General features: G+C 41.5%; 1 protein-coding gene across 1 annotated transcript in view; it reads right to left on the bottom strand.

Annotated features, from left to right (window-relative positions):
* TACR1 (tachykinin receptor 1) overlaps positions 1-13,843 on the bottom strand; it is a 182,367-nt gene extending 168,524 nt beyond the window's left edge. Inside the window, exon 1 of the mRNA XM_021087317.1 lies at positions 11,209-13,843. Within this exon, the coding sequence (XP_020942976.1) occupies positions 11,209-11,597 (389 nt within the window). The 5' untranslated portion in view covers positions 11,598-13,843. The remainder of the gene's footprint in view (positions 1-11,208) is intronic.

The following is a 15,632-nucleotide window of genomic DNA, read 5'->3' as shown; positions in this document are numbered from 1 at the left end:
AAAAGGGATACAGGATGCAGCCAGTTCTACTCAGGTAATAAAGCAGTTGGATGCAAACTAGGACTCTGTGTGATTCTGTATAGGTATAAATGTTAAGATGTAAATTGGTAAGGGGTAAAACTTCAGGGAAGCCATGGAAATACAGAGCACATGGGGATGACAAAACTCAATTCCAGTAGCAAGGTGTGGGTGGGGCTGTGGACACTGGGCGGGCAGAGCTCCACTGTGAAAAGGGCACATGATACTGGGCTGCAGCTCTGACTGAGACCCCTGAAAGGCACACCCAGAGTCAGGTCTCTGACTCAATTCTTCTTCCAGAACCTCCATGGTCCTTCAGGGAGAAGGTGATTCTGCCACTTCTGCTTGTGTAACTTTGTAATCCTGGGGAGAGACTTTTTAAAAAGTAAATAGACAATGAAGAAATAGTAAGAATTATGTGTACTGCAGTAAGTTTTATGACAAGTATATGTAACTTTGTGTGTGATTTGTTTTTAATATGTTGAAAATGAGAATCTGAAATATTAGAGAATTTGACCTGACTGTACTTATAATTTTAATTGAAATACCTAGGAAGATTTAACTAATTAATATCATAGTCACTGTCTAGATGCTCACAAGAACCTCATTTATTGATGTTATAAGTATAATTCTTAGGAAGTTGACATATTTTAAGAGAATTTGATAAGCTAAATTTAGAAGTTTTAGTTTATTAGATTTATTGGAACCAAGTACGTCCTGAGAGAGATTTTGTTTCTCCCAGGGATTTGAAGTTTTAAGAAAACCAGATGTGTTAAATTTGTGAATATAGTTTGAAGTATTTAGAAGAATTTAGTTAGTCAAGTTTACAAGAGATGTTTACATTTTTAAGATTGTTTGATTTGTTAAACATAAACTTAATCTTCGTTTACAAAATTTTGTGATTAATTGGAATATGTACGATCATTTGATTGATTAAGCTAGAAAATGTTGTTAAATGTTTAAGGGGAAGGATTCCATCTCATATTTAATAGCTAATTGAACATTCGTCACAGGACAAGGGAAAGTGAATGTTTAACACTTTAACACATGCAATCTAGATTCAGAAGAAATCTTCCAAGATTTCGACATGTTCAAAGGCAAAAAAACCCAAAAAAACAAAACACCATTTAAACAAATTGAATATCAACTAAAACATATGCAGTGGTAAGAGTTTTTGCTATGACCAAATTCTCCCTCAGACATTAAACATGCAAGTGATTTGAGGATGGTGACTTCGGGACCTACGGAATATGGGAAGTGAATATGTACTTTTGGAGGTGTATAAAAGAAAATGATTTGGTTTTTCTACCCTTAACAATGCAGGGGTTAGGGGCGCCACCCTCAGAAACCCCCAGTATAATTTATAGTCTGCCCTCTGTTCCTCCATATCTATGGATTCACCCAACCACTGATTGTATAGAACCACATCATTCGTTACGGAAAAAAATCCAGTATAAGTGGACCTATGCAGTTCAATCTCCTGTTGTTCAAGAGTCAAGTGTATACAATATCGAAATGTTGGCTTCCAGTAGAGGGTGTGTACATCACAGGTGGGAAGGATCCTGGATGGCATTTAGCAACAGTTTTGATGAGCCAATTAGGAGTATTTTAAACTATGTTTTGGATATACAGATATAAATGTTTCACCCTGATGCTATTATGCCTGAGGCAGAGGGAATTCAAGAGGTGACTGAAAGAAACGGGTGTTTATAATGGATATAATGATGTGTCAGGGTTTATTAGAGATCAAAGTAGCATCACTAGTAACTGACTGCTTACTGGATGTCAGACAATGAAACAGGAACTTTTCATACCGTTCCATTCCTTCCCCTTTCCCTCTCTCCTTGCAACAATATTCTGAAAGGCAACTTTTATTAAGACCCATTTTATCAGATGGGGAAATTGAGGCCACAGAGGTTACATATCTTGCCCATATTCATACAGCAAGTAAGTAGAACCACAGTTGGAACCCACAGCCTGTGCTCCTTCCTAAACTAAGTTCAATTATTGAAGGTCAGAGTGTAATGTTATTAAAAGACATTCTTATACAAAGGACATGAAAGACACTCCACAGAGAGTCCCAAGCATTTTCTTAATTAACCTTTTTTTTTTTTTTCTTTTTTTAAATGGCTGCACATGCAGCATATGGAAGTTCCCAGGCTAGGGGTCGAATCGTAGTTGCAGCTGAGATCTACGCCACAACAACAGCAGCACCAGATCCTTAATCCTCTAAGTGAGGACAGGGATACAACCTGCATCCTCACAGACACTATGTCGGGTTCCTAACCGCTGAGCCACAATGGGAAGTCCCCAAGTATTAAATGTAGTGATAAAACTGAATTGGAAAGTAGATTAAGCAGAGAATTATAAAAGAGTAGAGAAAGGCCTCAGGCTCCTGGCTGCTTGAACAAAGCTCCTAGATTGGTTCATGTACTGCACTGTTACTCATGCTGAGATTTATGTCACATGGGCATCATTAACGAATCTTTTCATCCCTGGGATTCTTCATCCATAGAGCCTCATACTTCCCCTTTAAATAAATTGGAACCACAGCTTTTAAAGCTGGCAAGAGAGGAGGTCTGGGCAATGCAAGTCGATTTCCCAGTCTGTCTTCCACACCTCTGTCTTTCTCAGGACACTCTGCTGGAATGTTTCTATGTCTGTGATACTTTAATGTGACATAATCTAAGTGCTCAGACATCTACAGTGGTTTTAGGACTTGGAAGGCTGGATGGAGGATCGGCTTCTGCTGTTCTTGCCTCAGGAAGGGCAAGTAAAGCAGAAAGTTCACTTTCTGTTTCTAGCAGAAGTGCTGGAGAAGAAGCCAGAGGGGTTGGCAATAGTTGGGCTACAGAAGGGCTCATGAAATATCTTAGAGTTTCCAATATGCCTTGATGGACTGAAGGTAAGATAGAAATGATAAACACCTATCTCAACTAAAGGTATTCTCCTGCAGTGCAATAACTGTTGGGGACAGTGTGTGGATCAGGAATCCACTGGGGCCCAGTCAAGTGCTATGTGGAAAGACAAGGTAAGTTAGAACATGTAGTTATTCTAGAATAGGGGGTTCTAAACCTTAAGTGTTCCATGTTGTACCAAAACTCCATGATAGGCATAAATTAGCTTATTTTTCTTTTAGTTGGTCTGATGCATTGGATCTGGTTTTCAGATTTTGATTGATGTGTGCAAGAGAAAGGCACAGTCATGTCAACTACCATACGCACACTTTAATGAGTACCTACTCTGTGCCAGGCAACTGGGTAGCTGCTGAAAACAGGAAATCAGATAAAGCATTCCTGTTTTCATGGTGTTTGCAATTTAGAGGGTGGGGAGGTGTGGGAGAGACCAACAAGTTACAAAGAGTTGGATAAATGACACAGGAATGTGTAAGCAGGACACTTAATCTACACTTACAGGTTAAAGTCAGCTTCTTAGTGGGGGTGGCACCTGAACTAAGTCTAAGAAGACAAACCAATAGGTACAATGCAGCCCTACAGCAGGTGTATCTGGCTAAGTAATGGTAATAGAGTAATGCTCAGTTTTGGGCATTAGTTAACCTCTCAGCTTAGGACCATTAGCAAATGGGAATAGTAAGTAGAGAGGAAAAGTAGGATGGAAAAAAGGAACAATGGATAATTAATCAGGGATGTTCCTTTCTTCCTCCTCTTCCCTCCTACTCTTCCTTTTTTTTATTTTACTAGTAAGTCTCTAATATTCTCAAGGGTAGTTCTTTGCTTTGTCTCCAAGCTTCCTCTGCATGCTACTAATTATATTGTGTTATAATGGTGTTCATGACTCTGTCAAAGCTGAAGACTGAGACCACTAGGGCAAAGGCAATGTTTTATTGCTTTTGCATCTGCACATAGTAGGTGCTCAGTAATGATTTTATAGATGGATGGATGAGTGAGAAAGAGGGCAATTCTCTCATTGCCATCTAATTTTATCCATTCTTATCATACTCTGTTGACACTGTCTCTCACAGCTCACCAATGTTCTCTAATTGCCAAAATCAATGTCCTTATCATCCTCGGATTCTAATGACACTAATTAACATGACCAACCACAGTTTGCCTCTCTTAATTTTTGTCATTCTGCATATCCTGATTTTTCCACTAGCTTTCTGTTTCTTCTTTTTTCCCTCCTACTACCTGATAAGACATTTCCATGAATCTTTGGCCTCTTCTCTTGAATTATATATATGTGTGTGTGTGTGTGTGAGTGTGTGTATGTGTGTGTCATGAGACATGTTTCTACAATATTTTCTTAGCCTCTTTGCTGAAAACTCCATCTTGTCCTTCTTTACTTTATCCCATCTTCCTGCTTTACTTTATCCAATTTTCCTGCTTGAAAAACAGTCACAGTGCTGGTTAAATGACTTAAGCTTAAGAACAAAGACTGTTATGTGCCTAAAGGTCAGAGTAAAGGCTTAACCTTTTACCAGCTAAGTGGCTTTTAAAATAGTAAAAGAACTTATAAAATGGTAAACAAACCCTATATCCTCCACCCATAGCCCCTCCTCACTTGATCTTATCTAAAGAGCACAATAAAATCGTGTGGTTTCTTGAGGCAGTGCTCTTGGTCCCTGAGACCTTGAGTCCACCGGTTCCCACTTTTACTGTCTCTGTGTTTTGTTTTATGTTAACTTTTTTCCTTAAGTTCCACAGCACCCATTCTTCAGCCCTATCCTGCTTGAGCTGGTCTCGGCATATATTCCTGTTTTCATGGAATTTATATATATGTGAGAGAGATTTTCTACTTTCAAACCTCAAATAAGCCATCTGTTTGGAAAATTCTTTTTTTTTTTTTTTTTGTCTTTTTTTTTTTTTGCCTTTTCTAGGGCCGCTCCAGTGGCATATGGAGGTTCCCAGGCTAGGGGTCCAATTGGAGCTGTAGCCATTGGCCTATCCCAGAGCCACAGCAATGCAGGATCCAAGCCGCGTCTGCAACCTATACCACAGCTCACAACAACGCCGGATCCTTAACCCACTGAGCAAGGCCAGGGATCGAACCCGCAACCTCATGGTTCCTAGTCGGATTCGTTAACCACTGCGCCACGACGGGAACTCCTGGAAAATTCTTAAAATACACTTTGGTCCCTGAATTCTTACTCTCTAGCTCCACCTCTCAAGTTGCTCGTTGGGTATTTCCAACTTAATCATTATATATTTTCACATCAGATCTAAAAAAAGTGTACTCGTTTTCTTCCCACCAACTGCTCCATTCATTCCTTGATTCACCTGTGAATTCACTTCAACTAAGTTAGTCCATAATTCTCCCCAAACGCTTTGCAATTTTGACCTCCATACTTTTGTCATACAGTTTCTATTACCTAGATTATCAACTTTATCATCTTCTCTAAAAATCTTACATGATCTTCAAGGCTCAAATCAGCTGCTGCCTTGTGAGTGATCTTCCTCGATCATCACTGCTCGATAACACCTCTTCCTCTTGTTTCCTATAGAATTTCCCTGTGCAATGTTTGTGAAGACTATCCCATAATATGTTATATGTATCTCTAAATCAGCCTTATTTGCATTATTATGTAGCATAAGCTCTTTAAGGGAAGACACAAGCCTCTGATTCAGGAAATATCACCTTAGCTGATGGCATCACCCCTTGACGGACTGAAGGTCTCTGACCAAGTTTAACATGAATGCTTCTCCCTCATGATTCTTATTGTACTATTTGCTAATTCAACAGCAGTAATAGTAACAAAGTCTTGTGCTCCTACTATGTGCTTTTACATTGATAATTAACCTGTCTATGCTTCTGACAGCTAAACATACCCCCTCCCAAAACAAGGACCTTTATCATTCAGGACACTGGGGGCTCACACAGGTAGCAAGTGCAGTGGGGCAGCTCTAGAAAGTGGGTGGGCAATAACCCTCTCTAGGAAAGGTCCTGCAGCCAAAGTAACATATTCAAGATGGAACAGACTCAAAGTGATCTACATCAACCCTGATACTCAAGGTTCCTGATTTTAAAAAACAGACATTTACAGTGGATGAGCTTCTAATAAATGGCTATTCTCAGCATCACTTGGAAGCTTAGTCATGGGTTATAAGATCTATCTAAATTAGTGCAAAGGATCCTGAGATCTAAGATCTGCCTCTGGGTGTGATGGGGAAGGACTGCCTTGAGATAAACAGTGGCATCCAAGTCTGTCAGCAAGGTGCAGTTTGAGGACTTGAGAAAAAGGCTGTTTAAACTTGTAACTGAGTATAACTGGGACAGAGTGGGAAGGATACCAGGGAATCAGTAAGCGAAGTTTTTGGTTTTTTTATGCATGTCTTCTGCTCTTGGTTCCTCTTTCAATCTCTAAGAGAGTTCATTCCCTCTTTTGCCTTCAACCATTACCCCTATCTGGACAACTCTAGTTTTCGTGCTGACCTATCGTTCATACTGTCTAGAGACCATCATCATTTGGATGTTTCCTTTCACTCAAACACAGCATATTCAGAACAAGTCTGAGTAGTGAGCAACCTTCACCTTTCATCTCACTGAAATTATAATTGCCCCTACCAAATAGAGAAGCGGTCTTATCAGACCAGTGCTTTTCTGAGCCTCCTGTTGCTGTGTACTTGGTTCCAAGTCAGGTTAACCTTTGCTTCTGTAACCCCTCTTGTGGGGCTTAGGGACAGGTCCCCCTCTTCTCCCTTCTTAGATGCTGCTCCACAAAATGAGAACCAGTCATCATCACTGGCTCCTGAAAAATGATGGTGTTACCTCTCAGTATCCTCCAGCTGCTAATTTTGTTTCTGTTATACATATTTATTGGCCTTAGAACATATTTCCAAATCCATTGCTGCAATTTCCCATTTTTTATTATTTAGAATTTCTGAATGTATAATACTCTAATTGTCATACTTAGTTTTGTAAAAAAAAAAAAGCTTAATTGAAATATTTCACTCCTAGAATTATAATCGTTTATTATTAAAAGTGCTTTTATATCTGTATTCACCTTCTAATTTAATGAAACATCGCACACATCTTTTAGCTTTTATAATAGGAATGAATTTTAAAATTTTATTTTAAGTGGAAGAAATTACAGAATTTTAAAAAGCAAAAGCCTTGGTATTTGTTGGAGTTTAATTAGAGATAGATCTGCTATTATTTAGCCTATTTGTCTCTGGAACTTTTAAAAATTCTAGGTAACCATTGCATTGCCTTCAGTAAATAAGTATTCTTCCTGAAGAGAATCTCATTCCTTCCTCCCTACCCCTCCCCATTCTATGTAAAGATTACAGGAAAGATTCAGATTAGTTCTACAATCTGAAGGGCTTTTTTCCCTTTGCTTACATTTTGGTTTTAGAAGGAAATTTAGCAAAGTATACCAAGACAGTTTGACATAGTAATTCAACTTCAAGGAGTTTATTCTAAGAAAAGAACAAGGAAGGCTCTCAAAGATTTAGGTCAATGATATCAATTTCAAAATTACCTGTAATCATTAAAAAAGAAATGCTATACATCTAAAAATAGAGGGATGGTTAAATAAATGATTATAACCATGCAATATAATTTATCCATTAAAAAACCTAGTTTGAAAACTATTTCATGCCCTGGAAAATGGCCATGATATGACGGTAAGGAACAAAGCAAAACACACGAAAAACCCAGCTATTGAAAGTGTTATTATGATTCCAAATTTATCCTAAAAGGTGTGAGTGACTGTATGTGGCATAAATAACACAGAAAAAGTATAGGCTAGCATTCCAGATTCTTAACTGGCTGTCAATACTGAAAAATCTACAAAAAATTGTAGATTTTTACATTTTGTTTAATGGAGGACTTGGAGACACAGCCTCATCCCTAACTCTGTCTTGAACTCTAACCTACTGAGCATGCTACTGACAGCCTTCTTCTAAATGTTCTTCTAGGAACATATATTGTTTTATTTTTTCATTCATTTAATCAATAAACATGTAGTGACTATTAAGTACCAAGCACTCTGCTTTGCTCTGAGGAGATAAAGTAAACAAGCAAGAATAGACATGTTTCTTGCCCTGCTCAGAATTTATAATCCTTTAAAATTAGGAAGAAATACTTTCTTTTTTAAATTTTCATTTCATTTGACCCAGTAATTCTACTTCTGGGAATCTACCTTAAGGAAAATAATCAAGAAAGCGGAACAAAATTACCATACAGAAATGTTTATTAGTGCATTAATCATAATGGCAAAAAGTTTAGAAATCACCTAAATTCCCAACAGCAGAGGGATTAAAGTAATAATGGCACATTCATGTAATGGAATAACAGGAAGCCACTATGATTATGTTACTGGATATTATTATTTTTATTTATTAATTTATTTTTAAAAATTATTTATTTATTTATTTTTAGGGCTACAGGTGTGGCATATGGAAGTTTCCAAATTAGGGGTTGTGTTAGAGCTAAAGCTGCCACCACACACAGCCACAGCAGCACAGGATCCAAGCTGAGTCGGCAACCTACACCATAGCTCACAGCAATGCTGGATCCTTAGCCCATTGCGCAGGGCCAGGGGATTGAACCCACATCCTCACAGGTACTAGTTGGGTTTGTTTCTGTTTAGTTACAATGGAAACTCCCTGAAGACTTTTGAATAACATGGGAAATTATTATTAATATTTTACATTAGTATCAATGGAAAATGGTAAGCTACAAAATTATACAGGCTGTGACCTCAATGATGCAGTGTAAGAGTCATAAAAGAGAAGTTCAAATATTAACAGGTGTTATTTTTGCATGATGAAGTAATGATTGATTTGATTTTTTGTGTCTATATTCTTCATGAACAAGGTTTAATTTTATAATCAGGAAAACCACATTGCTTTAATTTTTTAAGAATTAAGATTATCTGTTAAAAATTCAAGGAACATGCAAAAGTATAATTTAACATTGCCTCAAAGTCTGTATTACCACAGTGCAGAAAGGAGAGAGCATTCATACGGAGAGAGCTGAAGGCACTCTTTCTAAAACATTCTTGGGAGAGAATGGATACACCGACATGCATTGGAGCTAGATTCATCAGAGGGCCTGAAGGGATTAATTTACTGTGCTCATAAGGCTAAACAAGAAAAAGCAGAAGGAGCACTTGGATGATTTAGAGACTCAGTCTTGAGGCCCTATCCCTAACTCTGCCTAAACTCTAACCCTGAGTATGCCATTGATAATCTGTACATTAGGCACACAGTGATATTTCTTCCCGCTGTCACTTCCCCCAGAGATTCTGGCACCAGAGATTCTCTGACTTCACTGAGCACCTGTCACAAAGGGTCAGAGTCCTGTCTATGGTTTGCCTACAGAGAAACAGTGAAGCCTGAGATTCTAGACTCAAGACAGCCGAATTCTGGCACCCTGCCCAATCATTATGAAGACTTTGACTCTAAATCTTGCCCCTAACCTTCTAAATTCAAAGGGAAAGAGAAAGGCTGTGGATCATGTCATTTCTGTGTAAGCCAAAGCAAGAGAGCTGTCTGCTGGTGCACTGAATGTTTGGGCTCACAGGGTCACGTCTCCCCAGAGCTCACCCATACAAATCCCCAATGCAGTAAAAATACAACTTCCCCTCTAATTTAGGCTCATCAAGCCAGTGTTTGTAAGGCTGAAATGGCACCAGGTTTCACTGTATGTATATTCAGTTATACAACATGCTGTGGATTTTCTAAGTTTAAGGGGGTGCTGTGAAGTTAAAGGAGCAAGCCAGTGCTGACAGATTTACAAGTGTCTCCCATTTTTGCAAACTAAATATCTAAAAACCAAGTAGCATAAAAGATACATTTACAAAAGAATTCATTCCACTGCCACTTTGAGTAATTGTTTTCCCTTCTGCATTTAAAATATAAATTGATTCACCATAACTTGTTTACACACAACATATTAAGCACATGAGAACTGCATAAAGGGAATTTAAAAATCAGCATTTGGACATCACTGCAAAGGAAATATCGTTTTCTCTGATTTTAAAAGTGTTCATTGACTACAAAAGCTGCAAGACACTTCAAATCAATTGCAAGTCATACATAACCTTTATGCAAAACAGTTCGGTAATTTAGGAAACATTTTTTTTTGTAAGTTCTTCTCGTAGCTCTTTCTTTGGCCTTTTCATATTCATTTATCTCAGCATGGCCATCAAAGGGACCGATTTCAAAAGCACAGTGGCAGGTGCTTTAAACATATCTCCACATCCCAGATAAACACCGAACACTTCTGCACACATAGATATACACCTTGGAAACCTAAGACACCCACAGAAAAGTCAATAAAACAGAGCTGTGCTGTAATAATCAACTTGCCATCATGCCACCTAAGGACCCATTCATTCCACAATGCTAGCTAGCCCCAGTGTTTGCAAATGCCAACATTTTCACTTTTAATCAACTTCTGAAACCCTAGCCTGTTGGTTGCAGGAATGAAAGAGCTCTCAATTGCCTTTAATTCCCTTTGCTAAGCATGTTTCTCTGTGAATACCGACAGGGTGAAAACATTGACCTTGCATGGCAGAAGAAATTTAGAAAAACTCTTGGATCCCTATCTGTAGAGTTCCTTAAGAAAGCACCGCTGCCTCTCACTCTTGAATGAGAACTCCTAGCAGCCTAGAGAGAGATGAATTAGATTCCTGAGTATTTTATGAGTCTAATGAAATGCTCTTCACATCCAAGGAAGATTGGAGAGTTGTGGTGGGAGCAGAAAGTCCCCAAATCTTCAGGAAAAAGTGAAAAATGAGAAATTTTGCCTGGGTGTACCTAAAACTGGAAAACATCAAGAAGCTGCAGAGTCGAATAGAAGGCCTGCAAGGATTCACAAAGCCCAGGCCCTTGGCCACGCCCTGGGTATCCCCTTCAGGCTTTAAGGGTAAAGGAGAGAAAGAATGCATGGAAAGAAGCAAAGAAGAAGTTGAAAGAAAAAATGTCAGGGAGATGAGTGAAGAAGGGATAAAAAAAGAGAGTTAAAGAAAAAAGGGAGATCTATACATAAAGGAAGGGGCATTGGTGATGGGTGAAGAGGGGGAGAAGAGGAAATAGAAAGAAAATGATGAGATAAAATACAAATCTCCCATCAACAACTGACTAGCTGGCTGTCAATACACATCCAGGGGAACAGGTGGCCCGTTTCCACCTTGAACCAGGCACTATCCAACCCTGAAGCTCCAGAGCAATGTCATCCTCCTTTAAGAATACTTTCTCCGTTTTCCACAAGGGGCAAGCTCACCTATCGAAGGCCACGGCCGTCATGGAGTAAATGCTGGCAAAGACAGCAGCAATGGGGAAGAAGTTGTGGAATTTGCAGTAGAACAGGCCGTAGTACCACTCGTTGTGGACAGCGTAGGTGAAGTTCACCACTGTATTGAATGCGGCCATGGAGGCCTCCGCGAAGGCCAAGTTCACCAGGAAATAGTTGGTAACTGTCCTCATTCTCTTGTGGGCCAAAATGATCCACATCACCACCACGTTGCCCACCACGGAAGTCACCACGATGACTGTGTAGGCAGCCGCCCAAAGAACAATTTGCCAGGCTGGCTGCACAAACTGGTTGGGCTCCGAGGTGTTGGTGGAAATGTTTGGGAAGAGGTCTGAGTCCACCGGGAGGACGTTATCCATTCTTCTGCTGAGAGGTTAAACCTTCCTCTCTGTACACGCACGCAGACCCTGTACCGGAGGGTTTTGAGCCAGTGCCTGGGGTCAGAGTTCTGTTTAAGCAAGACGGGAGGACTGCTGGCTCTTTCTGGACAGGGCTCTTTCCTTGCAAGCAGAAGTCTTGGCACTAAGATAAAAGCTGTTAGATGTGCTGTATGCCCTTGGTGGCTCTGAATTCCTCCACTTCCAAGCTTCAGGAAACACTTAAGTTCTCAAATCCTGAGACGTCGTCTCTCCTGCGTTGGGCTGGAGAAGAAAGAAATTCAACGGGTCACGGTTCCAGGAAGCAGGAAACTCCCCAGCCTTCTGCACCTGCTTGCTGCTTGCAACTGCTATTCCTCCTGCCTGCATCGGGAAAGGCAAAGCCCTGTGCTGCGTGAGGACTTGGGGGCGAAGGTGGAAGTGGTGGCGGGTATTAGTTACAGCACGACCTGTAAAAGTTCGCAGTCTATGGCTGGCATTCTGGGGCTCCGCGTCCAGATGGAAATTTTTTTCCCTTTGCTCTCGCTGCCGCCGCCGCCGCCGCCACCGCCACGGTCTGCAGCTTTGCAGGCGCCTGTTGGCTCGCGTCCTGCTCGGCTAGGGAGTTAGCAGAACCTTGGCAGGCTCCGCGCGAGGTTTTTATAACCCGCTGCAGAAACGTCACTGGGAAGGGGCAGTACCTGGGTTGCGTACTCGCCGGTCCCCTTGCGCAGAGCGGCAGCTGCACCATCTGTTGACATAGGTCTCACTGCACCTTCGCAGATCCCAAGCCGTTTGCCGCTACCTGCTATGGGAGTCAGCAACCAGGGCTCCCCACACACTCCTCGAGGGGGCGCTAGCTAGGTCGCTTCGGAGTAACTGCTCCAGATGGGGTCCGCAGCTGGAATCACAGATGAACCTAGGGGAAAGGAAGGATTTGCGAAGAGCTGTAGTGATGGACACTCAACTTCAAGAGATGGAAGGAATTCTGCCATAGTTCTGCAGAGACTCCTGCCTTTGGCGGTCAAAACTGGGCAATTGTGGGAGCGACGTGCCAGCTCAGCGCCTCGCTCCAGCCTGAAACACTCCCAAAATACCTAGTTCCTTTCCCTAGCGACCAGTTGCACCCTGGGAAGCAGGGATATGTTCTAAGCTTTGGGGACACCTTCCCCAGCCACCTTGGTGGCTTGGCTCTTCGCTCCTTTGAAAAGCTCCTGCTGAACTCTCCAGATGAGGCCGCTGTGCAGGCAGTGGGAACTGGGCTGAGCTCTCTACGGAACAGTGTGTCTCCCAGACTGGCATCTCTGGGCTCTCTGCCAGCACCCACTGCAGCCTTCCGTTCGCCTCCCGGCGACCAGCAGCCTCCGCCACGCATCTCCCAGGCCTGCCGGACAGAGCCTGTCCTGGGTTGACATAGGGGGCTAGTTCGCCTCTCCCCAACCCGCTGCCAGGTTTACTTAAGTATCAGAGGGCAGGCAGGTCGGCCTGCCTTCCCTCCTCACTCCATGCCAGCCCCTGGCGGGCTTCGAGGCCTCTTCTCCGAGTTCAGAGTCATTTCAAAATGATCCAGCGGGCGCAGGGCACCGGGGAGAGGCAGACAAGGCTCTCCAGGACGTGCTAACCGTTTCGCAGAAACCGAAATGAACTGAGCCCTGGAGCGCCTTCCAGCCAAACTACTTGGAAGATGAGGGTCCACGGGCGCTCGAATCTTCTGGGTCTTTCTGGGGGCCAGATCCCCTGCCTTTCACCGCGGGGACTCGGAACTGTGGGGCGGAGCTGGGCTGCGCATCAGGGGGCGCAGAAGCGAGGGTGCGCTCAAGCCCACTCTCTCCGGGGAGCAGCGTTTTACGTCCTAGTCCCGCCAGGTCGCGCGCCTCTGCAGCAAGCGGGCAAAGTATCTCACTGGAAACGCTTCTCAGAAACGTATTTGTATGGGTTTATGCCGAGCTAAAATCAAACGCTTTTGGGGAACCTGCGAGTTCCCTCTGGTTTTGTCGAATCCTGGAATTTCAGGGTTACATGAACCGCATCTTGGGCTGCCGGTCCTCCAGGCACCCTTAAACCCTGAGAGGAAACTCCAGCGATAAATCTTGAAGAGAAGAGTGCCCCTTTATTTCGAGCTTTCTTGTGGAAGGGAACACCTTCTCTTCCACTGTGGATGTCTCATTGCTGCTTCCACCACCTCGCAGAGCTGGCAGAGTGTGAGTGTTCACGTGGGTGTCACCTTTAATTTCTCCTCCGGAGCTAGCTGTCTTTTTTTTTTTTTTTTTTTTTTTTTTTTTTTTTTTTAGGGCCACCTATGATAGGGGGCCACAGCCACAGCGGATCCAAGCCGCGTCTTCAACCTATACCACAGTTCTTGCCAACGTGGGATCCTTAACCCACTGAGTGAGGCCAGGGATGGAACCCTTAACCTCCTGGTTACCAGTCAGATTCGGTTTTCGCTCTGCCACAATGCGAAGTCCCTGAGCTAGCTGTCTTAAAGCTGTCTTTACCCTCTCTCTCCCTGTCCAGTGGAGGCAGGCTGACTTTTTCTAAAGGAAACGCACTAAATGCTTAGGGGTGGGGTGGGGAGAAAGATAATCCTAATTATGTAATAAAAGTTAAGTATATTTATAAATTTAAAATAAATCTAAAAATAAGGGTTTATCTATTTATCCTCTATTAGCGGAGTAAGTTGATACCTTAAACCAGGTACTACTGTGCTGTGGGTAGAGCCCGGCAAACATTTACACAAAGCAGACAGTATTATGATGAGCAAAGGTATTAGGCCTGATGGGAGAAAGGGAGGCATCTAATCTAGGCAACAAAGAGAATTAAGGAAGAGGGTGGAAAACAGTCTGTGAAGTCTGAAGAAAATTAAGGATTGGAAGAGGCTGAAAGGCAGGTTAATATTCCATATATGTTTCATATGTCAAGTCATGTCACTCTGCTTAAAGTTCCACAAGACCCAGCTCACTTAGAAGAACACCTGCGTTTCTTACTCTGGGCTTCAAGGGTCTGCATTTCCTGCCATGAAGTGTGGGTGAGGTTGGCATGGGTAGCTCCTTCCAGTTCCTGGTTTCTCATGGCAGGTCGCCGTGTCCTAGGTATGCATGACTTGCTAACGTTAATTTTTCCCACAAAAAAATCATTTTTGTGATAGTTTGACATTACGAAATGCCTCAGCTTTACAGTAGCAAAAAGTGTCAATTCACACATACACATTCTAACACACACACACACACACACACATCCTCTAAGTAGGGACCTTCTCTGGCATTGCCTCCTCCCCACATAGGAAATAACTTTGCAAAAATGTATCAATAAGATCCTATATATGCTTTTTTTTCTCCAAGAGTTGATATGTTTTTTTTTCCTTATCCTTTTTTCCCTTGGCTCCCTTTTCTACTGAACTTCCTCCTTGACACGCAGCACAGACTCACCAGGCTCAAAGTAAATTCTGTTGACAACCTAGTATAAATTCTTCCTTATTTGTCCAGGCCCTTTAATACTATATAGACAGAAATACAAACATACACAATAGCCATATATATACAAATATAATATTTTTGCTATTATCTGAATTTTGTTTTTCTCACTCAAAACATTGTTTGGATGCTTCAGAGTCAACAAGTAGATTTAACTGCTTTTCAATGGCTAAGTATTATTATATGGATGCATCATAATTTATACATTCTTTTCCCTATTTATATGAAAATTTACTGTTTCCAGTTTTTGCTACTAAAGACTTTTTTACATTCCTCTCCACGGTGGAGATTCCAAGTGGAACAGCTAAAGTTAATGGATTATATTTATATTCATATGCATATATATATGTGTGTGTGTTGTATGTTTCTATTTCTATTTTATGTTGCCAGATTGTATCTAAAAGGGTGTTAAACACTAACATTTCCCTAGTGATTAAATTGCCCTTTTCCCACATCACCTATAGTAATAAATATTAAGGGTCTTTTTAGTTTTTGCAGTCTAAAAATATGTAAAATATGATAATGTTCTTAATATATAGTGTTTATTTTCCTGACTACGAGAGAATTT

Source organism: Sus scrofa, chromosome 3 (assembly GCF_000003025.6).
Source record: "Sus scrofa isolate TJ Tabasco breed Duroc chromosome 3, Sscrofa11.1, whole genome shotgun sequence".
Lineage (NCBI taxonomy): Eukaryota > Metazoa > Chordata > Mammalia > Artiodactyla > Suidae > Sus > Sus scrofa.
The sequence above is the reverse complement of the archived record's forward strand: the minus strand, read 5'-3'. Positions and strand labels throughout refer to the sequence as shown.